General features: G+C 47.2%; 1 protein-coding gene across 12 annotated transcripts in view; it reads right to left on the minus strand.

The window, feature by feature from the left end:
• Nucleotides 1-24,094, minus strand: part of MICAL3 (microtubule associated monooxygenase, calponin and LIM domain containing 3) — a 117,872-nt gene that overhangs the window by 87,932 nt on the left and 5,846 nt on the right. For 3 of the 12 annotated variants that reach the window (XR_004958363.1, XM_036252744.1, XM_036252745.1), the window contains exons 6-16: nt 23,193-23,293; nt 20,867-21,124; nt 20,407-20,522; nt 19,299-19,425; nt 17,750-17,843; nt 16,633-16,780; nt 14,249-14,445; nt 12,662-12,774; nt 12,504-12,566; nt 11,876-12,049; nt 10,362-10,445 (exon numbers count right to left, since the gene is read on the minus strand). Coding sequence is in view for 11 of the 12 variants with exons in the window: in XM_036252744.1 (XP_036108637.1) it covers nt 10,362-10,445; nt 11,876-12,049; nt 12,504-12,566; nt 12,662-12,774; nt 14,249-14,445; nt 16,633-16,780; nt 17,750-17,843; nt 19,299-19,425; nt 20,407-20,522; nt 20,867-21,124; nt 23,193-23,293 (1,475 nt within the window). In the remaining variant the exon portion in view is untranslated. Of the gene's footprint in view, nt 1-198; nt 307-2,823; nt 2,932-5,155; nt 5,213-7,214; nt 7,311-9,281; nt 9,321-10,361; nt 10,446-11,875; nt 12,050-12,503; nt 12,567-12,661; nt 12,775-14,248; nt 14,446-16,632; nt 16,781-17,749; nt 17,844-19,298; nt 19,426-20,406; nt 20,523-20,866; nt 21,125-23,192; nt 23,294-24,094 lie in introns of those variants that run through there. The other 9 variants (XM_036252742.1, XM_036252740.1, XM_036252739.1 and 6 more) reach the window with 7 other exon arrangements.

A 24,094-nucleotide genomic window follows, 5' to 3' on the forward strand; every position in this document is an offset into this window, starting at 1 on the left:
ATTAAGGAAACTTTCCCACACAACATTGTAACTAAAACAATGATTACAGTCCTAGGAATTCAGTCACAGAACTCAGACAGCTCGAGAAAATGACCACTCTGCACATGCTGGCTCGGTGCTGCTCCACCACGCGGATGAAGCGGCTTGTGGCCACGGCTGTGCTCTACCTACAGACAGGATCCTCAGCACATAGCTTACCAGTTCCTTCTTGTCTAGAAGAGTTTTGGGCTGTTCTTTCCTTTGAAGCTGATTGGCTATCTGCTCAGCCAATGAGCTCACTCCACCCGTGTACATCTTTATATACTTCTATTGGTTGAAGATTATAAAATGATCATAATGAAGTGAAATGAGAAGGAAAAAAAATAAATTAAGAAGACCGGAAAAAAAAAAAACTCTTTGAAAGGTATAAAGTGAATCCAAGGTGCAGCAGCAAACCATGCCCACACAGTGTCCGCGAGCAGGGAAACACGGTGGTAAGAAACAAGGTGTCAGTGTCCACACAGAGCTATCGGCACAGGCGGGAAAGTCACACTCAGGAGGGAGGAGCTGTCTTTCACGTCCCCTGGAATGCGCAGTGCTATGGGAGGGGTGACGCAGACACAAAGGGGGTAGCAGGGGCCTAGACCCTAGTGACTCATGACACAGAGAGAACTTGAGGGACAATGCTCCCCCTGACAGCGGGTGCCAGACTGTTCACAGCATGATTCAAGGGCCGGGGAGGGCTTGCGAAGTTACTTCCTCATTTAGAAAGCTCGTTCTTGCAAGGGCTGACTCCCCGCTTGGGTAACAGATCACCTCCTTCCTCACTGCTGACGCTTCGCTCATAAGCCCCGAGCTCTGTCTGAAAGACCCCTTCTCAGCCCACTCTCGCTGATGACATTGCGCTCTACCCAGGCAGGGAGGCCCAAGCCTTCCCATCAGGTGGGCCTCAGACACGCCTGCAGGAGGCTAACCCTGCAGCAGGCAGACAAGTCTCCCAGTTCAGTCTTGGGAAGTCAGAAGGTTTCTATTCCAGAAAAAATGCAACCAACTCAATCTTCTTCCTAGCAATGTTGAAGAAGGAACAGGAGGAAACTATCAAATTCAACGGTAAACCTTCCTGCTAGGGAACCCACCTTTGAGCCTGTCCCCAGGGAACGCGGTCCAAGCCTTGCTGGCAGTCCTTCTACATGGAGGTGGCCAAGACACCTCGTGTGTGGCATCCTCCTGGACTGTGAGCAGCAGATGCTGCCTGCTGGGTGTCAGCAGCCCGACTCCAGTTCTGACTCAGAGCACCAGGAGCAGTTGTCTTGCGGGTGCCAACAGCTCTGGTTAGAGAGTGGTTCGTGCTCTGGATGGTGTGGGTCAGTGGTTACAGCGTCGACCCATGCACCAAAGGGTTGCGAGTTTGATCCCTGCCCCTAGTTGGGACACATGAAGGAGGCAAGCAACTGATGTGTCTCCCTCACATCGATGTTTCTCTCTCCCCCTCCCTTCCTTCCTTCCACTCTCTCTAAAAAATAATCAAGAGAAAACGGTCCTTGGGTGAGGATTAACAACAAAGGTGGCTGCATGGACAAGCACACAGCCGTGAGAGAGCCAGCCTGAGCGACAGCATGCCCTGGGCCAGCAGGGCACACCAGAGGGGCACACCAGGGAAACTAACTACGTAAAAATGGGCCACAATTCTCTGAGGTTCAGCTAGAACCAAGGAGTCGATTTTATTTTTTATTTAAAATAAGGAGATTTCTAAGGGTCAGTGCTCTTGCATCTTAACGCTACAGCCCATACCCATTAGTGGTTGAGACTAACAAGTGGCTGAAGCGGAACCTTCTTCAGATTCCAGTCATGAGGAGAGCTGAGGCCTGAAGCAGATCCTTCAACAGCTGACACCAAGGGGGCAGAACATCGCACGTCTTTCGTTCTGCAGCAGGTACATGAGGGCTGGTCCAGATGTCAGAAACAAGGCTGGGACACCGAGCAAGCCCTGGGTACCCAGACTGCAGGCGCTTCTCCCCAACCAGAGACCAGCATGGACATTGCACGTGATCAGCAAGGAGTTTGGGCTGCTTCAAAGACATCTGCCACTCAGCTCTCAGCGGCGTAATGGTACTGACAGGCACCCCCTAGAGAGGTTCTATATGTTTCTGGCATAAAAAGCAGATGGTTTCCTTCTTTCTACTCTTAAGAAATAGTGACAGCATAGCAGTCACTGGACTTACACTATTTTCGCCACACATGCACATGCTTCCACACACACTCCATGATCTGCTACAGGCATGAGAGCAGGAAACATAAACAGGAAAGGCAGAGGACCCTCCGTTCTCTGTAAACTACTGTACAGCTGGTTCAGGGCTGCTGCAGGACATAGCAGGGTTCATTCCTTAAATGATCACAACTCATGAGGCACCCAGGACACTGCATAGTCACCACTCCAATTTAAGCGATTTAATGACACTGTGGTTCGTATTTTATAACACATATTAATATAAATATATCTGGAGTTAGAAAAGCTAATGGTTGAAAATGTTTATGATTATTTGATATAGTAGAAATATAATGCAAGTGGGCTTATGTCAACAGAACTTGATGCAATGCAAGCTAGTAGCCTCTTCAACTTAGGTGAATGCTTACAAACCCCACATGTACAACAGACTGATGCATGTGTGCACGTGTGTGCGCACACACACACACACACCATACACCACACACAAACTGGATTCCTACAGGAGACAAGCCAAAGTTAAGAGCTCTGCAACCTCCCTGTGGCCAGGTGGCATTTGTGCGGGTGAAGTGAGCAGAGGCTGAAGAGGGAACAGCTTTGCCCAGTTCCAGGCCTGCTACCTGTCGGAGGGAGTCAGAGGAGGGAGAGGCAGGGCGGCCGGAGGAGCGGAGATTAAGAGAAAGTTCCCATTGGTCGACAAAAAATCGACGAGAAGGTTCAGGCTCTGGCTACAAAATACAAAATGGAGAAAGAAAATAAATAAAAGGAAATGTTAAGTAAGTTCCACAAAGAGCTGAACATAAGGAATCTGGCAGTTTTAGGTACTTTTTTACTTCAGACCACTGTCTCAGTACCAGATGTAGTAAGGAAATGCCCGTAGTGCCAAGAAGCATGAGCGGCCCATTCGAAGCCTGCATTTTGCTTTTAGCCCACCCTTCCCTTCTGCTTCCAGGGACGCCTGTGCAGGACTGCGGTCACCACAGCTCGGACCCTCGGAAAGCCTGTCTTCTCTTGCCTGGTGCTCTTATGTCACTTGCCCCACGTAGATAATGCTGCCAGTCACAAGGCGGCAGAGGGCAGAGGTGGGTCCTGCTCATCCACATGCTCTGTGCTCTGCAGAGCAGAGCCTCTCACCAGCCTGAGCCAGGATTTCTCCTAAGCAGGAGATGCTACCACCTATCACTCCACTGGCCTTATAATAGCGGACAACAGAGACAGCAAATCTAGAGTGAAGCTTGCTTCTTCTACATGAAGGCTAGGAATGTGGCTTTTCCTCTTCCTATTCTAGTGCGCGGAGAAACTGCTCACCACAGTGCCAGTCAAACCGCAGAAGTCCTCAAAAGGGCAGAGCTGAGGCCCCTGAGTCCTCTGCACCTGCGTGCTGCGTGCGCATCCAGCGGCCAGGACCTTCCTCAGGGACAGGCCTGTGCAGGCCCTGCACAGTGAGAAGGTGGCAGAGGGCTTTGGCAAACAATAACTGCTTAGTGTCCTAGCAGGTTCAGGGTGAGACACGTGCAGGTGGGAAGAGGACTATCATGGTAAGGAGATCCTCTGCCCCTCCAGCTCCAGGCAGACCCACTGCACCGCTGCTTCAGCCCACACTAACTTCATACTGAGAGATCGCTGCAGAGGACAGCAACCCACCAGAAGGAGAGCAGACCCAGTCTGCCCGGGGCAGCAGAGCAGTGGAAGCTAACGGGGGAGGAGTGGGAGCTGGGGGCAGACAGCAGGTGAGTGCACAGGCTCAGTCATGGGGCAGAAGACAGTCTTGCAAGAGCACAGAGCAGTGACCCTTAGGAGCATCTAGACAGGGGCCCTGCACTGAGGAAGCTGGAAACTAGCTCTCTGGGACAATGGAAGAAAACTCCTTGCTAGCCTTGTGGCTGCCGTACCCCATGCACTGCAGCTCGAGACTTCTATTACCTTCTCCCGGCCAACCTCTTTCACCCAACATACTTCCCTTCACTCTTCCTTTAGGCACTCTTTCAGTAAAAATCATCAAAACCTTATTAAATATGTATATTCCCCAAAACGTGGGACATTGCCCTGCTCAGTGAACATGCTAGTTCTCCCTGAGGACTGTAGTCTGGGTAAAGGAAGACAGAGGCTGGGCACACACAGAGCTCATGAGAGGAAGCGGTCGCAGAGTGAACAGAGCAGAGCTGAGCTGCGGGGGGGGAGATGAAAAGGACCGCCCCCACCTCAGGCAAGCCCCCTCTGGCCGCCCGTCCTGATCGCCTGCTCCTAGCTCAGTGACAAGGCACAGGAAGACAACATCACGCTCGACTTCGCAATAGACCCAGAACTGACATGGTTCACAGCTGAGCCATAACTGAGCTCTGAGAGCAAAGGCAGAGGAGAGGTAAGTGTTTAAAAGACCCACGTGAAACTGGCAGCTGCACAGCTACACCCACTCACAGGTCATCTTTATAGGTAACAACAGCAACCAAAGAAGTTTCATAGAATAAGCAGGCTTCTGAAAACAGGCATCTGTTATTCATCAAGTTATACAATGGCCAGGTGTAAACAGTAATTTCCCCCTTTAGTTTCTCAGAAAAGACTGGCCAAAGCTTTTCATTTGCGAACCTTTCCCCTCCACCCTCTTCATACTTGAGAAACCCCCACATCGGTAAGAGTTCTCTCAGTATTTCTACCTCAAGCTACCCCACCAGCAAAAGCTAAGTGAATGCCACCTGCTTACTGACCGAGAGCCTCGCCTAAGAAGCCACACCCGGCAGTCAAATGCTACTGCACACTGGCACGTGCACGGAACGGGGAAGGTGGGCAGAAATGGGAAGGCGCTAGGCCTTCAGGGTCCATGCGGCTGGGTGCCCACCCCGCGGTGACTGCTCCCGGCTGGGCGACAGGAGCGTGCAGAGCTCTGCCCTCCCCGCAGCGTCCCCGTCTGTGTGGCTCTCAGCAGCATCCCATGCCACGGTTCATGCTCTTTACCCTCTCATGACGGGGACTCTGCTTGCCACGGCTGTCAGCATCAAGATCCCTGTATGTCTGTTGGCAACAAAGTAGAAATTTAAGCTCCATCTCAACGTTCTATGTGAAACTAAGTGATAGTGCCAGAAATTCAGAATTAATTTCAACACAAATCCTGTCTCCTGGTGACCCCATCCCAAGGAACCACAATCCCATCTACATCAAACCCAGTGACGCAAGGGCAACTTTTGCACAGCCATTCTGCCCATCTGGCCTCCTGAGGTTAGTCACACAATAAATAAAAAAGTTAGTAGGGCCCTGGACAGTGTGGTTCACTGGGTTGGGTGTGGTCCTATGCACTGAAAGGTTGCCAGTTCGATTCCTGGTCAGGGTACATGCCTAGGTTGTGTGGGCTCGATCCCTGGTTGGGGGTGTGCAGGAGGCAGCCAATAAATGTTTCTCTCTCACTGATGTTTTTCTTTCTCTCCCTCTCACTAAAAATAAATTTTAAAATCTTTAAAAAAGAACTAGTTAGTACAAAGGTAGAACAAACATCTTTCGCCGAGTGGCACGAGCTTAGAGGCATGAAGCAGAAGGTTGAAGAGGAGAGGTGGGTTAGAGGGCGAATCTCCCACAGGACGCAGGAAGGAGAGGTGGGAGGGGGACCGGCGGAAACACATGATTCTTACTACAGTCCAGGGGGCCGCAGGGTGAGGAGTGGTCCCTGCTTGGGGCATGGGGCAGAGCGCCCTTCATAAAGGGGTAAGTGGGCAGGCTGGAAGTGTTCTCAGTCAACAGGAAGAGGCTCATGACTGAGTAGGAACCTGTACGACAGGAAACCACTCAAGCAGCACTCATGGGGACGAAGACAAGGATGGCTGCTCCTATCACACTTTGGTTAACTCAAGATTCACCGTGTGGCCTTGTACTGGTGGGAAACTGATCCAAATCTTCCGCTGTGGCTACTCTTGTCCAGAGTCCATGAGCATACTGTCTCCACAGGCAGGATGAGGCCAGAGCGTGGGCTTCAGAGTCACACCACGCAGATTCTGTTCTTGGACGCATCTGTGTGACCTTGTACAAATTAACTCCCTACTCTATGCCTCAGACTCATCTGTAAAATGGAGATCACAGAACCTGCCTTGTAAGGTTATGTAAGTATTGCCTGAAGTCACATGTGAAAAGCACCTAGAATACTACCCAGTTCACAGTAAAGGCTCCTAAAAGTGAGCTCTTACGAGGAGATGAGGCACAGGGCAGCACTACACCTACGGCAGCTCAGACCCAGGGGCACAGGCTGGGCCTGGAAAAATCAGACATGTTACAGAGTAGTCACTTTTTAAATAGGCTGCCTTAGTTGAGAAAATGCCTTTCCGTAGATCCTACCTTTAAAATTAGTATTTTATTTTACAAGGACATGCTACAAACGTCAACAAAGCAATTCTGCAAATATACCTGATCTAAGTGTGCTGCCACAAGTGTATGCTTGCTATCTGTGTCGACCATGCTGTCTACGTTCATTCTGCTACAAAGTGGTTTCGAACCATCTGCCTGGAGTGTGGATAAGGTGAATGGGAAGGGAAGGTGTTTGTTGGTAGAAGTTGGAGAAGCAAGAGGCAGGGCTCTCAAAATCAGAAGCAAACTCATAGAGTGAGCCCTATACAAAGTTTCCAAAAGTTCATCTTAGCTCAGTCTCCTTGGGTAGCAAGGCAGAAATGGCTGCTTTAAATGGGGTTATATAAAAATATGTTGCTTTCCAGGGTTTTTGGACCACATGTCTGTGACAAATATAGTTTAAATTTTAGTTTGTGACTGTATGGTTGTATTCCCATGACATGGGACCAGAAAAAACCACCCAGGTTTGAATATAACAATGTACTATCCTGAGGTCCAATCAGGAGTCTGCTCAGTTGTAGCAATAAAGGTTGCTTCTGCTACAAAAATGATTTCTACAAATGGTCTTTCTATTTTTTAAGTTATCAATGAAAAGAGGGAGTCCTGATTTGGTCTCTACCCCAGCCACTTACACAGGCAGGCAGGAAGACACAGACAGGACAACAAAGCATGCAGAGAAGGTCACCTGCTGGCCACGTGCCCGACAGGGAGGTGGAGTAGGGGGTGGAGAGAGGGCGATCACTTTTTTGGGGCAGGTCCGAGAACGCTCCTTTTCTCGTCGCTTTTATACCAACAGACACAAACAGAAAGAACACTTGTGAAACAGTGGCCACGTGTAGGCTGGTTCTGGAAGGGCCAAGGTGCATCTGCCAAAAGCATCTCAGAGGCCCTGGCCCTGCTCCTCCATCCTCAACAGCAAATCACTGCGAGCAGGGAGGGTGGCGTGCCGCAGTCCGTAGTCGGCCCAGGTCAGACTCATGCTGTTTGTTAGGTACAGCTGGCTCTGGGGCCAGGCTTGCAGTACTTTCTAAACACCAGGGATCAAGGGTCTAGTCTTCCCAGTGGTTGTATCGGGGAAGTTGGGGGACAGAAGAAATGAGCTTGGTTACAGAAAAGAGAAAGCCGCACAGGCCGCCATCGTGAGGGTGTCCTGGAGACCCTGCCGTCGGCTTGTCACCTGCACACACGGCAGCAGCAGAGCAGCGCTCTCCCCAGGGCCAACTGTGGGACAGTCCAGCGTCACTTCCTCTTCTCATCCCTAAAGCACACCCACAGGCTCTGGGAAACCACCAAGGACGTGCAAGCACAGCACACAGGACATAAAAATTAAATAGTGTTCACTACCTGAAAACCACACCTACCCCACGGGATCACCCGTCCCGCCCCTCTTCACTGCACTCCCACCCTGCGGCCCGTCTAGGATCGGAGGCCTGCAGGACTCAGGAGACTCCTGGGTCAGAGGAGGCTCACCTCCTCGAGCCCAGAACGGCCATGGGGGCCAGCACTGAGAGGAGAAGCAGTTATGGAAGTCGTGAGACTGGGGAAGTAGCCACTGTCTGTTCCCACCTCTCATGACAACCTACTTCCAAACCAAGGCTGGAGAGTGTGCAGTTTGCCCTCAGGATGCAAAAAACAAAGGGGGTGGAGAGGTAGTTGCCAAGGTGTTTATGCAGGAGGTAAAAAGAGAAGTCACTGGCAAGCAGCGTTATTAATTTCTCCTTCATCCTATGACCTAAGTTAGAACTGGTCTTGGGGCCCTGGCCAGTTTTGCTCAGCGGTTAGAGCGTTGGCCTGCAGTCCAGAGACCAGGGTTTGGTTCCCGCTAAGGGCACGTACCTTGTTTGCAGTTTGTCCCTGGCCCTGTTTGCGTTGTGTGGGTGGCAGCCACTCGATGTGTCCCTTTCACGTCGATGTTTCTCTCTCTCTCTCTCTCTCTCTCTCCCTCTCCCTCCCTCCCTCTCTATCTGAACAAAAAATGGAAAAATCAAGAGAAACACACAGTGAGTCAGGGGCCAACAGTCAGGGTGAGTCAGAAACAGAGGGCCCAGCATGCCACGGGGGTCCCTCTGTCCCCAGGTTTCTGTAGCATCTGGCTTTGCCCTCTAATGTTCTATCTTTTAAGAGAGAAATTTACAAGGCCAAGATTCATGAAACCATCCCTGCTTTGATACTGAGAAAAAACTCGATGAGAACACAAGACATTCCACATGGCTGTAAGAACTGAATTCTAGTTCTTGGACAGCCAGGTAATTGACAGTTCCCGACTATGCACAGCATGAAGCACACAGGCTCCAACAGGATGGTCACTGTGCATAGTTTCTCGCCCACCCAGTTGCTCTTTCTAACCGTCGCCTCTGGGCCCACCCACAGAGCCCATGAGTGAGTGCGACGGCTCTAGTCTGCTGCCCGCACGGCTCAGCAGCACTTGGCTTCACTGACTGCTCACCAGGGCGCAAGCTAGCTGCCGTCTTCACGCATGAGGCCAGAAGTGCCGGGTGCTTCATGAACAGTCAGCTGTGTCAGGCAATGGGCTGATGTGCCAGTCTCCACCAGGACAGATACCTCAGCTGGGCCCAGCTCCTTGGGCCACACTTCCTGCCCGGGACTGCCCTGAAAGCTCGCTCAGAGTGGCCCAGGCACATGCCCTCTGCATGCATTACGGTTGCCCTCCCTTCCTCTCTGCTCCCCTTGGAGCACTGTGAGAATCTGGGGTTCAGGAGGCCTAGGTTAGAGTGCATGTCCCCTTCTGCAGATCTTCAACTAAAGATCACCTTCCCGTTACACCTTCCACCTAGACTTCAAGGAAAGGGTGAGAAAAAAAAATGGCAGTAAATTTTTGATGAGCACCTCCTTCCACCCCCACGAAGACTTCCCCTAAGCAAAGGGAGAGGCAGTTTGGCTTCCTGAGTGTGGACATGGTTTCCATCTCTGCCTCATGGGCCCTGCTTTTAATGCAGCATATCATGAAAAGACGGTTAGAAAAAAACAAGACCCAACCAGCCACTGCTCAGTGCCTCCCAGAAACAACTATCACTCCACAGCACAAGAGGGAACCGAGGGCCTGCTCCTTTGACCCTTCAAGATCTTAGTCCTAAATGATAGCAACCCACGAGACATGCCCCGTGCACTCACGGGAGCTGGACCTGTCAGCTGTGATGTGGAGGCGGCACAGGAGAGGCTTCCAGGCCTCCGGTACTGTCAATTACCAACTGGTGCTGTTCCTTCTCTTTCTGTCCTGTTCCATACTGCTTAGGAGAAGCAGCTTTCTAGGCTATCCTACAACTACGTTAGTGAAAATTTCTAAAAAGATTATTTTATGAATGTAGACAAAACACCAAAAAAAATACCCATGATCATCTTTGTCCAAGGTCTGAAACAAACAAAAATCACAGTTCAAGATGATTTCTTGGATAACATTTGCCTGTTTAACATAAAAGATTCCACTGCCCCAATGCTTAGGCTTCTCCCTCCAATGGTCATAAGGACACATGTCAGCAAGAAGTCAACTCAGGACAAAGGTTCTAATAGCAAAACCCCAAAGGCGAGGGTACCTGAACAACTCACCACATAGCTTCAGCTAGTTTCAACATCAAATTCACAGCCCACCCTGTTAACTGGTTTCTCAAATCCCAAGGCGTTAAATAAATCATGCAATACAATCAGTATTGCTTATTACACTTTCACCAGAGTCATTACTTAAAGAGCACAGGATGTCTTGGGCTGGAGCGGGGATTCTAGGTGTGGCCCTCCACCTGGCCAGCTCAGAAGAGGGGACAGGGTGGGAAGGCCCAGGGCTGCAGCACTGATTCTGGTTCTTGGGCAGTTCCTTTACCTGTTTCCACTGTGGGGTGGGAGCAGGGCGACCCTGCTCCGGTAGGCAGCAGGACGGCTGGCTGACCCCACGCTCCTGTGTTGGCTGTGACACACAGGCCAAGTGTGGGTGGGGACAGGACATGGAGACAAAACAAAATAAAATATATTAAGGTAGAAGACACACAAAAGGTACTGTGGAGAACAGACCCCATCTATGTGCTGGAGTGGTGGTGATGGTGAAGACATAAAATTGACTCTTAGACAATTACACTTATAAATGAAACAAAATACCCTGCCCCCCAAACCAAAAGCAAATGTAAGCAAACAAAAAAGGAAAACAGAAGGTGTAATTTTCACGATCATTTCCCTAGCTCAATGTTCTGAGCCTAAACTACTAATTCTGGTTGGAAAACTAATCTTTCACTCAAAATGAGGGAAGCAACAGTTTCTTCAAGGCAAACTTCCTGTGACAGAGAACAGCCCAGCTTCCCGAGGTGGGCGGGACCTGGGCTGCCAGAGCCGACAGGGAATGACTATCATCTTCTCTGTGAGCCATAACCAGTGAATAGACGTGAGTTAATTAAGGCCGGGCTCCAAGCAGTCTGTGAGTCAGTGCCCACCCCACTCCATCCATAGGAACGACCACTGATGTGTGTGGAGAGATGCAGAAAGGAAAAGGATAGGTTCCCTCAGGTCAACAGGGAGTTTTGAAAGAAATTTTCAGTATGAATCTCAAAATCCCAGCATCTCTTCTTGCAAGAAGTCTTAGTCACTTTTAGACAAACAGGAGGAGGACAAAGCCTGATGCAGACATCCTTAAAGGCTCCTGTCCAGCACTCTCAGGCATGACTTAGGGAATACAAGTCAGTATCCATGAGGAATCTTTAAAATGTTCACATTCCCACCCTAGTTTAAGGAGCGCCCAGGAAAGTCATCTGCAACACACAAAAGCAGCTTTATAACAAGGATGTCTGTTGGTGAGAAACGACTGAACATCCGGAAAGCTGGGTGAAGCACCGCACACACTGAAGATGCTCAGAGAGTTTGGGACAACACGGGAATGTGACCAAAGTTACATGAAAAAATGGAGGATGGAAAAGCGTATGTTACGAATGACCTCAACTATGAAGACAAGAATGCACTAAAGAAGAAAGACCAGGAAAAACTGTAACAAAATATTAACAGAATTAAAGGTATTTTAATTACCTTTATCAGACTTCTCAGCATTTTCCTCAATAAGCAGGTACTTCCTTTACAGCTTAAATGTGAGCATACCCACTGACCAGGTAGTGTAAGTGTAAATCCCCTCTGCTGGACCCTCAGAGCCTCAGACTGAGCGGCGAGGACGGAGCAGTGCTGAGCACACGAGGGGCTTCTGCAATGCTCTCTGCCAGTCAGACAAGGGGACCACCAGACCCGCCTGGAGCCCACGAGTCCTCAGGCTGTAACGCACCCCACCTCATTCAACTAAAAAGATCCCTCCTTCCTATGTGGCCAGACCAAGTGTGGATGGACGAGGTGTGAGGGGTTTACCTGTCTCCTTACGCCAGTGGACTGTGGGGGTGCATTCTCCTCAAACTTGGCCAGCAGCTGGGTTGCCATGTACCTCACTTTGTTCTGGTTGCTGAGGGTGACATCAGTCCTCCTGTCGGTCAGAGTGCTCACCAGTGTGGGTCTTCCTCCTCTGCACACCCGGGGCACTTCCTCCTGATCAATATTGACACCCAAGAACCAGCCTCTGTTAGAGGAGCCCCCAATGCCCTTCCCTCAAAGGAGAAGTGCGGCTAGGGCCTGGCATGGCAGCTGGTATTTCTGCTTTAGGTTAAGCTTGACAGCTCTCTTCAAAGCTCTAATCTCAAGAGGGAGTATAAAGATGTACCCAGACTTTATTGGTAATGTCACCCCAGGAAAGCCAATGTCCTTTGCCAGCTGTGCGATTCCAAAGAGATAGGAAAGCCATGGTACACGTGTGTGTGTGTTCCCTTGGATGCTCTTCAAAAAATTAAACAGAGGCAAAAGCACACAGAAAAAGCATCTTCCCACAAAAATTCTCATAAAGGATGAATATAAAGAGATCTAGCAACACCAGTGAAAATTAAGGATTTAAGACAAAAAGGGCAATTCAGTATAATCATTCTAACAAATCTCAGATAATTCTCACCTCTTCTGATTGACTGGTCTTTCTCCTCTTTCCAGCGCCATCCAAGTCCTTTTCCTTCTTATCCTACACCAAGAAAGGAGTTAAAGTGCATTATTCTAGTCACTACGCCTTGCCATTGGGTCTGCAGCTGGAAAAAAAGACCAAATTTTTCCATTCACCTTGGGAGAACGCTTCCGAGAGATTGTCTGCCCAAGTTTGCTTAGGAAGGAGATGGGGGACTTGGTGCTGGACATGAGGACCGCTTTCTCTTCAGCATTCAGGTCCAAGGCAGCTGTGAACAGAAAGCAGTGTTTGAGGACAGGTGCCCCAACGTACTGACCAGAAGCGCCCTGCTACAGGTGCCCCGAACCTCGGCCACCTGAAGACCCCTCTGCTCTGAAGCAGGGGGAGGGCAGCAGGCGGTCCCAGGGAAAATGCATACTTCGCTTCACACATGGCGCCTTTTCCATGAACATAAACAATACCACTCTTTCCCCATCCACTGCAGTCACAAAAACCTCCACTTTTGCTTTTCAAAAGTTGGAACCCACCTGTGATTGTTAATCATGGAGGAGTGCTAGAGCCTCATCTCTGGGATAACAAATTCAGGGCGGAGAAAGGCGAGGGAGGGCAGGTGGCTCAGGGCCACTGGGCTGGGGTATGAGGCACTGTGCACTCAGCTGCACAGTCGGGGGCTCTCCCTGCACGTGAGCACTCGTGTTAGAGCTAGGATTTCTGTTGTAAAAACTGTGTATCCAACAGAAAAAGCCACAAACATCTATGAGAGTACATGGGCTGGCATACACAAGACAGTCACAAGCTGTGGATTGCAGTGTTTTATTAGTAACAATAGTAATTTTAAAAACACGTTGCTAACATTTATTAAATGCTTCTGTTTGACAAACATTCTTCTTAGCATATCACAATCTAATTATGTATAGAAAAACACCCATTTTTATAGAAGGGGAAACTGAGGCACAGGAAAACTGAGTAACTAGCCTGAGGTTGAACAGGTGTTAGTACTGGGACATAAACCCAGGTTCAGTGCCATGGTCAACACTCCTAAGCATAATGCTATACTTATTCCAAGAGACGATGAATGACAACAGAAATATTTTTGTTGCATGCTAACAGACTGAGGGTCAAGGAAAGACGTTTGGAAAACACTAAAATGTAGGAGAAGAAAGAGAAGCTGGAGAAGGAACAGTTACAGAAAGAAGAAAATGAAGCCCGCTTGTTCAGGATCACAGAAGCCAAGGAGAAGAGAGTTCCAAAGAAAAGATGTCCTTCTACAGGGCTGAACAGTTAGAAAGACCCAGGACACGAGAGGAGACGTGGAAGAAGTCAGATCTGGTGATGCTTCATGGCCTGGAGAACAACCTGGAGGCACGGTGACAGAAGCCAGGTCGCGGTGTTACGGAGGTCGGGCAGTTGAGAAGTGGCCCACAGGCATAAACCACTTTTTTCAAAAAGGCTGGTTCTGAGAGAAAGGGTATGAGAAGGGAACAGAATCGAGAAAAATTTCTGGACAGGAATGATTTTTATGTATTTATAGGTTTCGTGAGAAAGACGTGAGTAAGAACAAGTGGTTGAGAGGGGAAAACAACGGAGCGAAGGCTCCGGGACCTGCCCTGAGGGTCAAGCAGTAAAAGCAGAGTGAGCGCAGCCTTTGAGGGTGCTGCTGTGGGGCACCGGGAGGGAAGAAAGAAAAGCCGGGCAACAACAGAGGACGTGGGGGCTCCCACACCACCGCCCCCAGTCCTTACCGCTGGAGGGGAGCGAGTCCTTGAACATCTCGTAGAACTGGGTCAGGTACATCACCATGGACAGCTTGTCGGGCTCCCCCACTGAGGCCATCTCTTTGCCTGTCATGATGGGAGAAATGCCCAGTTCCTTCTCAGCAATGTCAAAGGCCAGCTGGTTATTCTTCTCCACATTTTGTTCATCCAAAGAATCAAAATCTCTGAGAAACAGGATAAGAAAAATGTATCAAGATGGAGTGCTTATCCCCACCCAAATAACAGTTATCAAGAAGTCACCATCATTTCTTGGTTGCTCAGCTAAAACCCTGTGTACAGTGCCTCCCTGAAACCTGAGAGCGAATCCGAGCTAGAAACCATCCTCAAGGAGAAAGGATGATTAGACATCTACCTATTAAGAAAAAAGAGGGAAAGTTAAAACACTATCCCCATTTTTCTGATCACATAAATTCCTTACTAAAATGTAAGCTCAAGCCCAGCCGGTGTGGCTCAGTGGTTGAGCATTCATGCACCAAGAGGTCGCCGGTTCAATTCCCGGTCAGGGCACATGCCCAGGTTGTGGGCCTGATCCCCAGTGGGGGGCGTGCAGGAGGCGGCCAGTTGATGTTCTCTCTCATCCATGTTTCTATCTCTGCCCCTCTCCCTCTAAATTCAATAAAGAATAAATAAATAAATAAATAAATAAATAAATAAATAAATAAATAAATAAAATGTAAGCTCAAGAATAGAAACTATCTTTAATATGTATTCTCTTGCATCTTGTGTGTGACCTATATTCATTAAACTAACGTTAAATAATGATAAAAATTCTATTTGGATCAGACTGCTCTTAAAGGCCTGGGACTATCACCCATGGTGTTCTTTGGCCCTGACAAGTGACTGATGTACTAAATCAGCTGATAAATCTTACTCAGACGTCTACTTAAAGGGGAATTCCAAAACTGTTCTCAGAAGATTTTTCCACTGCTAAATGTCTTAAATTTCCCCAAGTACTTGTATTAATAAACACTTCCCACTGGATTTCAAGCTGCTTGCTCCTCAATCGAGTAAAGACTGAGAGCGTTCTTCTTTAGGGGATTTCAGATTAACTGCACCTCACATGGTGCTAACCTGCTGACTCCATAGCAGTTTTTCATTTAAAAAAATTCCTTAAGCCTGTTAATCTACAGGCTCATCCTGGATGAGTCACTATAGTCTAAACAGTGCCAAGTTACCTACTCACTGCTCTGCATCCTGTTACAGGAAAACGCCCTGACCCTCTCCAAACAGCCTGTGGTCTATTCCAGCAGGGATGTGTCCCTCACCCCACACTCCCACCTCCCCCCACCTGCTGGGTTCCCTGAAGTTACTTCTGCCTTCCCTTGGGAACAGAACTGATTGACCTGGCCCTTCTTTGCCATTTATCACAATATTTCTCAAGCTCTCCCTCGTCCTCTCCACCCCTTTTCTGGTGAGGTAAGCCCTCCTATCACTTCTGCATGAACCTTACATTTACCCAAGTCAATCAGAAGCCCCCATTCCTAAATCACACTATGCAAGGCTGTTTTGACACTCTTGCCTCATTAACTTACAATCTAATATAAATAGGAACTATGTCCTTTAGGATTTCTTATGCAATCATTTAAAACAAACACACAAAAATTGGGCCCTTAAGTGGACCTGATGATAAAAGAACAGGCAGCCAAAATGCTTCCATATGCTCTGCTTCTGTTTCCCAGCATTTCTGTCTGGCTTCCATGGGAGAATGCCCATGGGAGAAACCTGAGCACAGCGGTCTCCACAGGGGCCCTAGGGTCATCCTGCTGTACTGATTCTGCACCTTGGTGAGTTGAGAATGGCCAAACGAGGAGGTGCTACAGGTGCAGGTGGGTGAGGCGACCTGAGTTTTGTGGTGTTGGCAATGTTTGCAGAGTTCAGCCTTTCACATGAGGGAAGACCGATGACCATCATAAATCGAGGAAGCGCTGACTGTTTTGTTTTGTTGGTAGTAACACATTTGCCATCAGCCAGCCAAATGTTCTAGCCAGGTTCTCCTGATGACCACTAACACTTGAGAGAGAGCTGGCTGAAACAGAGTTCAACCTGCGGCCAATGAACATTTTCCCTTTGTGTGACAGTAACACACCCAGGTGGGTGTTAAAACCAATTTTTGACCTTTTGAGTACTGTGGTTTTAAAAATCAACTAATCATTTGTATGTTGAGCTACATAATGCTTAACACTCAGAGTTTTAAATATAATTAAGTCAAAATTAATCACTGCTTTCTAGAAAAAGTATCTTACTATGTATTTCATTTTAGGAAAAAACTACAAGTTTGGCTACTTGACAGCAGAGTACTCTGAGATCCTTAAGGAGTATAAAATGAAACAGAAATTCTGGTCACAACTTACATCAGATCAGGGCGGTATCTATGGATAACTGCACAGAGGGCCAGGCCACTTTTCCAAGACATGGTGAGATCTGTCACATTGACCCCTGTGTAGCCATCTGTCTGCCTTTGGCACCAACAAAGCAGTTTGCTTGAACGAGGTACAGACTCTAAAAGAACAGAAAATATTAACGGAAGCGTGGTTACCTAGTACCATTAATATGGGGCCCTCTCTGTGGCATATATCCAGTTTGAAAAACCACCGAAGGCAGGAACAACACAGTTGTCAGGCGTCATGACAAACAAGCTATGCATGTCACAGGCCCTCAGACCACGTGTGGGGCAGGGGTTTGTCATCTTCACTTCATGGACAAGGAGCTGAAGTTCAGAGATATTACATAACCTGTTCAAGACCACACACTTCACAAATGGCAAAGCTTGGACTGGGACCCAGTTGTACCTGCCCCCAAAATGAGATTTCTTCTAATTATGGTCCACTGTCCTCTCCGTCCATCCTCAACATCAGTACCAGATGCTAGGCCTTTACAACTGTCAGCTTGACTACTATGATGGCATTCACCTTCTCTATCCCGTCCTACATAGAGAGGTATGCTCACGTCACTCTCCTTTAAAACAAATCTTTATAGGCCTTCAATGCACACAAAATAGGGAATGACCTTACCTGTCACTGTGTCCTGGTGGCATCACAGCACTCGGTTAAAATGCCGCTGCTTCTTCCATGAAGCTTTAACCCAAAACCTTGGCTGGTGTGTCTGTGTGCCCATAAGCTTTCCTTCTCTTCTTCCCTTTTTCAGTAGCACTTTTATCTGGCTTCTCTTTATGTCCTCATAATGATACCTTAGGCCACAGTTTCTCAACCTTGATACTACTGATATTTTTGGCTGGGAGCTGACATGTGCACCATAGGAGGTTTAGCAGTATCCTTGGGGGCCAGGAGCAACCTCCCCAACTCATGACAATAAAAAATGTCTCCAGAAACTACCAAATGTCCTCTAGGGGCACTTCTGGTTGAGAACCACTGCCTTACATAGTCATGGGCACACTAAGCGCCCAATGAGTACTTCCAGGCTTCTCTGAAGAGGTCACCTGCATTTCAAAAGGGCATTACCAGAACTCACCATGGCGAGTCAACTTTGGGGTAGTGCGGGAATTCAGGTTCTCCATTTCCAGATGAATATCTTTTGTTTCTCCAGTATCATATAAATGGCACACCTGGAAGAAAGGTAAAAAGTTGTAAAGAAGGAAAATCAGACACCAAGTAACAAATTCCCACCTGAAAAGAGAATGACACATGAAATATTGTGAGAGCAGATTGGATAACGTTTAGACAGAAGTTAGGATGATGACTTTTGAATCCTCTCTGGAATGTGGTGGGCTTACATATAGACAAACACGTTAACTATCAGAAGTTGTGCTAAAAATTCACTACTCAACCACATAAGTCCCTCTGATAGTCTTCTTTGGTCCTTTTTTGAAGAAAACATCTACTTTCTTATTGACAACACAGAGTAAAAATCGACGTATTTTATGAATGAACACACCAGGTGAAACCCAGCCTCGCTGTCAGTGTCTGATCCCAAAGGTGACCACTGTTCTGATCTCTATCACGAAGGGTTAGTTTTTCTTGTTTTTGAACTTTATGTAAATGAAATTATACAGTACATATGCTTTTGTGTGTAGATTCTTCTGCACACTGTTAATGTCTCTGAGATTCGTTTACGCTGGATGTAGCAATAGTCTTTTTCATGACTGTACACGCTCCACTGTATAATATACCACAGTTAATGTATCCAGCCCACTGCTCCTAGGTGTGCAGGTGGTTCCGGTTCCCGCACGTCATGAGAAGGCTCACTGTGTTTGGTGCTCACATGCCCTCGCTGGGCTGGGTTCGCTGCCTCTAACAGCAGGCTCCACGGACCCCTCATGAACCACACAAGCACAGAAGGCCTAACTGTGTCAACTTCAGGTAGAAAGTGAAGACAAATTTATACTAGGACATAGGCAAATACATTGAATAGTCTACTTTCTAAAAAACTGGTGGGCTCTTTGGGATAATTATGCTCTGTAAATGATTATAATTTCTGCCTAAACTGTCATTCTTATTGCAGTTATAAGCATTCTGAAAAATAACTCAGTATAAAAAAAAGACCAACAATATCTTCTATTTATAGAGTGTCTTATCTTTCAAAGTTCTTTCCAGTGAACAATCTCAGCTGTCCTCACAACGATCCTGTTTGTAGGTAGCAGAGATGATCACCTTCATTGTACCAATACAGAAACTGAGGTTCTGAGAAAGCGAAAGGACCTGTCCAAGTTACAGGAGATTGTGGTGGCAGAGTGAGTGGAGGCCACATTTCCTGACCAGCGAACAGTGTTCCTTCCCTACAGCACACAGTTTGATCAGGAGCCTGGGTTAAAGTCCTGGATCCATCATTTTCGTCACGTTTGATCTTCTGGCAAGTCATTCAACAACTCTCTGCCTCAGCTGCTCAATGTGATGATGGAAAATACTACCTACTCCAACCAACTCAGAGAGATGTCTACTCAAATCTACTTGAGAGAAGTGTTGTCTGTATGTTTGTTATTAATGGAGACATTTCAATATTCAGAGGTCTGATCAGCCCTAAAAAGGACCCAGCTACAGATCACTGTCTGGAAGGCACTTACCTGGCTTGGCCGGAGGAAGTTAATGTTGATATTGGGGTATCTGGTGACAGGGTCTATGCTGTATTGGCTGAAGTTTTTACTCACATTCTCAGGCGTGGTCTGAGGCAACAACCTATAAATGCTTTCCCTGCAAAAACACAGCGGTATACTCAGAGCACAAAAAAGCACCACGAACATTTCCCTCTCCTTTGAGAATATTTCTACATTTTACAGTCCCCACATGATCCGAAGGACATGACAAATCCTCATCCGTGACTGGTTTCCTCCAATCCTAGATCAGCGCTGGCTCCCCATCGCTACCAGCTCAGGGGCCGCACAGGCCTGGCCAACGAGGACAGCAAGGACACTGCTTTGGGCAGAGGTAAAAAGTCTGACTCTCATTTAAAAGGCACTGATTTACTGTTTTGCTTTTTCAAGTATGCTAATATTTAATATTTAAGAGAATCACAAGTGAAAAAAGAACTTGCAGCCAAATTACCCAGAGTACCTTAAGTAACAGACTTAAAATGATATAAACCACCAATTTCACCCAGGAAATCTTGTTTCTCTAGTTTTTCAAGTTAAGGCATTTGTTCTTTATCAGCAGATCATAGGAATCTTACCTCATTTGCAATAATCTGCTTCAAAATATCTGACATTTGAAAATTTGAGAAATGTTTACAGGCAGTTTGGAATTTTCCTTTGAATTCAGTCACTTTTAATTTTTTCTCTTATTTTAGTATAGCCTCTATTACCACACTGGTTTCATTAGTATATGTCTTTCTGGTTTAAGGACAAGAGAATTTAATGTGCTATTTTTGTGTATGTTTATGTGACTGTCATAAAGGTCTCAGACACCATCTGTCGATGGTGTACAAAGATTCAGACACCATTAGTGCGCAACAAATTTAGTTTGGAAAGAGATAAGAGAAGAACACTTAGAAGATTAGACTCTTTTAAGTTTCTATAATTTCTTGAACAAATATCTTACCTTCTTCTCTCAAGTATGAAAGCATCTTCACTGAAGAAAGGAAGAGAGAGAAGGGAGAAAGAACCTGCACTCTGCCTGCAGGGCACATCACTCATCACCCCGTTTTCTCACCAGAGGACCCTGGCTACTCCCCATTACCTCTCTGCCAGGACTTCCAAGGGACTTGTTCCTAGCGACCAACTTCGTACCATCCAGGCTGAGTCCATAGCAGCTAGAAAGCCCCGGGCAATTCCTGTTCCCATTGGCCAAAAAGGCTATTATGGAGATATAAAACAAAGAATTAAAATAAATTACCTTTCAAAAGAGAGAGGCTAATAAACTCAGGAACTAAGAGAGTTTGCTGCTGAAAGTAGTCTGGCAACTGCTCAGACGCTGGACTTCTCTGCTTCACAAACTGGCAGAGGGCAAGTCATGGAAGCTGCAGCATTTCCATTGCTACTTAGCAATCTAGGGTCCCCCATGGTCTGCAATGCTTCCCTACTTCCTGACGTAACAACCCCTACGGGAGCTCACCTAATGCTGTAGACACTCACTCCACAACCTCAGTGCCTAGATTTGTTTCCAATTACTAGTAAGTGCTGCCGTCCTTAATACTCACCTCTAGGAGGCTGTCCCCAACCAGAGCCACTAGCAACTGGTGTCCATTCTGCTCTCGCACCAAGGCAGCATTCTCGGAGGCGTACATACAAGTGAAGTCAAACATGGCCACGTCAGGCTGCCCATAGTGATTGATGGCAAAATCAAGAGATGGCAGCTGCTGCTGGGTGGAGAAGTCCGCTGCTTCCCTGGCATAGCTCAGCAGAGCCTCTTGGTCCACATTCTCCCGGGAAAGCAAGAGCTCTGTGTCGGCATAGTCCTGTCTCCAGAGAGGGGAGCGGATTGATGGAAAAGCCCAGGGACAAGGGTAGCTGCTCAAGCCATCCTACACTATCAGACACAACCGAGTTTCTACCACCTGTCCCTTTCCCCCAAAGTGAGTTCATATTCCACAGCAAGTGTTGACACACATCACCCAGAAAAAGGGGAAGGCTCTCTCTGTAAGAGCACAGGCTCTGCTGCTAAAGACACAGCCCGGCTGCCCACGTACTTGGGACGAGTCACCGCTTCCCTTGCCCATCCAGCCCCTCACAGCTGTTCTGGACACCAAGTAATATAACTTGTGACGGTGCTGCTGAACTGAAAAGGCACTTTATAGTTTATGTCATTATCAGCAATCATTCCTTTCTGGGTAGCAAATCACTTTTGGCAACCGGGACCACATGAAACACTCAGCCTTACAGAACTCCACAAACCCCACGGAAGGACCCAGAGCTTCAGTGACAGAAAGGTGTGGAGGCAGGAGCAACAGCCATCCAGGGACTGGGAAGAAATAGATTCAAAATGGTACAGAAATGTAAAAATCGATAAGATTCTGAAAGGCTCCATAGAACCACACCAACAAAGAAAACAATAATGAGAGAAAAGGGGCTTTCCACATAAAGAACCGAAAAACTCCTTTTCTGTTTTGGAAGTTCCTGGTATACCGAGCCAAAGCTTTTTTCTCCTAAAGTGGGGCCTATGTTTTCCAAGCATCCCTGATGGTACTTTCAGCTACCGCTACAAGATGTTAAAAGCCAAATCACAAACACTCAAGTTGGTCCTCGAAACAGTGTTTGTTCACCATTAAGTGGCCAGAATGAATTTAGTATTCAGTAGCACACACAGAAGGTGTAGCCCCTGCCCTGTAAAACAAAATAAATAAATGAAAAGGAAAAGTCTTGGCATTCCTCTCTCCTACATAATTTCAACAAATGCCAGTGGGAGCACTGGCTATTTCGTATTGATCAGGCATTCGAGCACATCTTGCTTGTGCTCCTGGCAGAATGGCTGTACACACTGCTTGGTCTGTTCCTCCTGCAGACATAAAGGGCCACAAGGCTGAGAAGCAGATACAAGGCACCGAGTGGCAAGAGGCTGGGCTACAGGCACGTGTGCATGAGCTCACCCCACCACCGCTCTCAGACAAGGCCACAGACCGGACTCATTAGCATGCCTCGACACAGAGGGCACCCTGAAGCTCAGCTGAGTCTGTGGTAGGAACAGCACAGGCTGAGTCAGCACATCTTCTCTCCATCTCATCCATTACTGTGGGGACAGTAATTCTCACACTGAGACCAAATCAGACTTAAGAAGTTCTCCTTAAGGAGCCCTCCGCTTAAGGAGCCCTCTACCCTGTGGTTTTCTGACTTCATGTTCAGATCATCATCTCAGGGAAGGTCACACATTTAGTCACCTAGAAAAAAGGCTAAGCAGGACCTGGGCTAAGGATGAACAAGAAGCTCTTACTGTTAGGTCAGGCAGAGGTCTAAACACACTCTGGCTCAGTCAGGATTCACTGGGCCTCTGACAGCCACATGTATAGTAAAACTAGAACCATTTTCAGGCTCCTGTAAACAGACTGCTTCCTGGTCAAGCTCCGTTCCCTGCAGCACCCCTTCCAAAAGACGGCCTATTAACTAACCAATAACGGGTCATATATGGAAGTCTCTAGAACCACAAATCAAACTACCTGCAATTAAACTGAATATTTACTCCTGAAATAGCTGAGATCTGCTTTGGAACAATCCAATTGCAGGAATGGGGAGTGAGCGGGGTACTACTGAAACAATGCCAGCCACGTGTTAGTAATTGTTAAAGCTGGATAATGGGCACATGGGTTCATCAGACCAGCCTCTCTGCGCTTGGTCATATTAGAAAATTTCCATAATAAAAGGTATTTTTTTAAGTTGAACTAAAAAACATAGTACTCGTTACCTGGAGATGGGTTTGGGGTTCATTTTCATTCCCTTGCACGAAAAACTCATCTGACAATAATATTCTTTCTCTTGGTGATCATACTAACCAGTATAACATAAAAAGAGGTTTGAAAGAAACCTATCACTTACATGCAGTATCACCCCTTTGTCTAGTAAGCTCTGCTTTTTGGCTGTCATAACAAAATAGTGTGTGTCATCTTTGTAGTAGACGATGTTCTCCAAGTCGATACCTGCAACCAGAAACAAAAATGTGCAGATGAATGTTCACTGAGATGAAGGTATACTAGGGCAGCCAGGGAGACTGCACAGGGGTCCGGAGACCAGGGCTGTAAAACTCCAGGCAGGGAAAGAGAAAATAAAAAAGCTGTCTGAGACCAGATTCTCACTCCCTGCACAGTCAGTTCACAAAAAGAGGGAGGAACTTTTGTTTATCTTTGTACTGCTCTGTAATTCACTTAACATCCTAAATTATCCTAAAAACAATGATCGATAGTAAGCAGAAATATATAAGGATTGGAAGAAATAGGAAGAACAACCTCTAGTAAGATGGTCTGGGTTAATTATCAAGTTAAGCCTCTTTTATAGTCATCAAGGCAACTGGGGGAATCTCCTAGAGCAGGACAGACAACTAGATGCCTGGAAGCAGAGAGTGAACTACCGATTTTTAATTTCAATTAATCTAAAAAAATAGATATAATGGAAAGAAAACAGAACACTGGAATCTGCTGTATGTTTTTGTTGCATCAAAACATCTAAATTAATCTATTCAAAAGCTATCGTGTAACAATCTCATTCCTATCTAGCATGTGGTTTACTTCAAGATCAAAGTGGACTTGGGAAGAAGACTACACACTCAATGCCTCAAGGCAGGTTCTTAATAAACCAGAGAACCACCAACCAACAGATTACTGCATTAAGCACCATCACTCGGCGCCACAGTGGAGAGAAGGGGTTGGAGAAGAGTTGGTAGAAGGCAGAACAAACACTGAAAAACAAACACGTGAATAAAAACCCAATCCAGAGTAGCCCAG

This window comes from Molossus molossus, unplaced genomic scaffold (assembly GCF_014108415.1).
Source record: "Molossus molossus isolate mMolMol1 unplaced genomic scaffold, mMolMol1.p scaffold_m16_p_10, whole genome shotgun sequence".
NCBI lineage: Eukaryota > Metazoa > Chordata > Mammalia > Chiroptera > Molossidae > Molossus > Molossus molossus.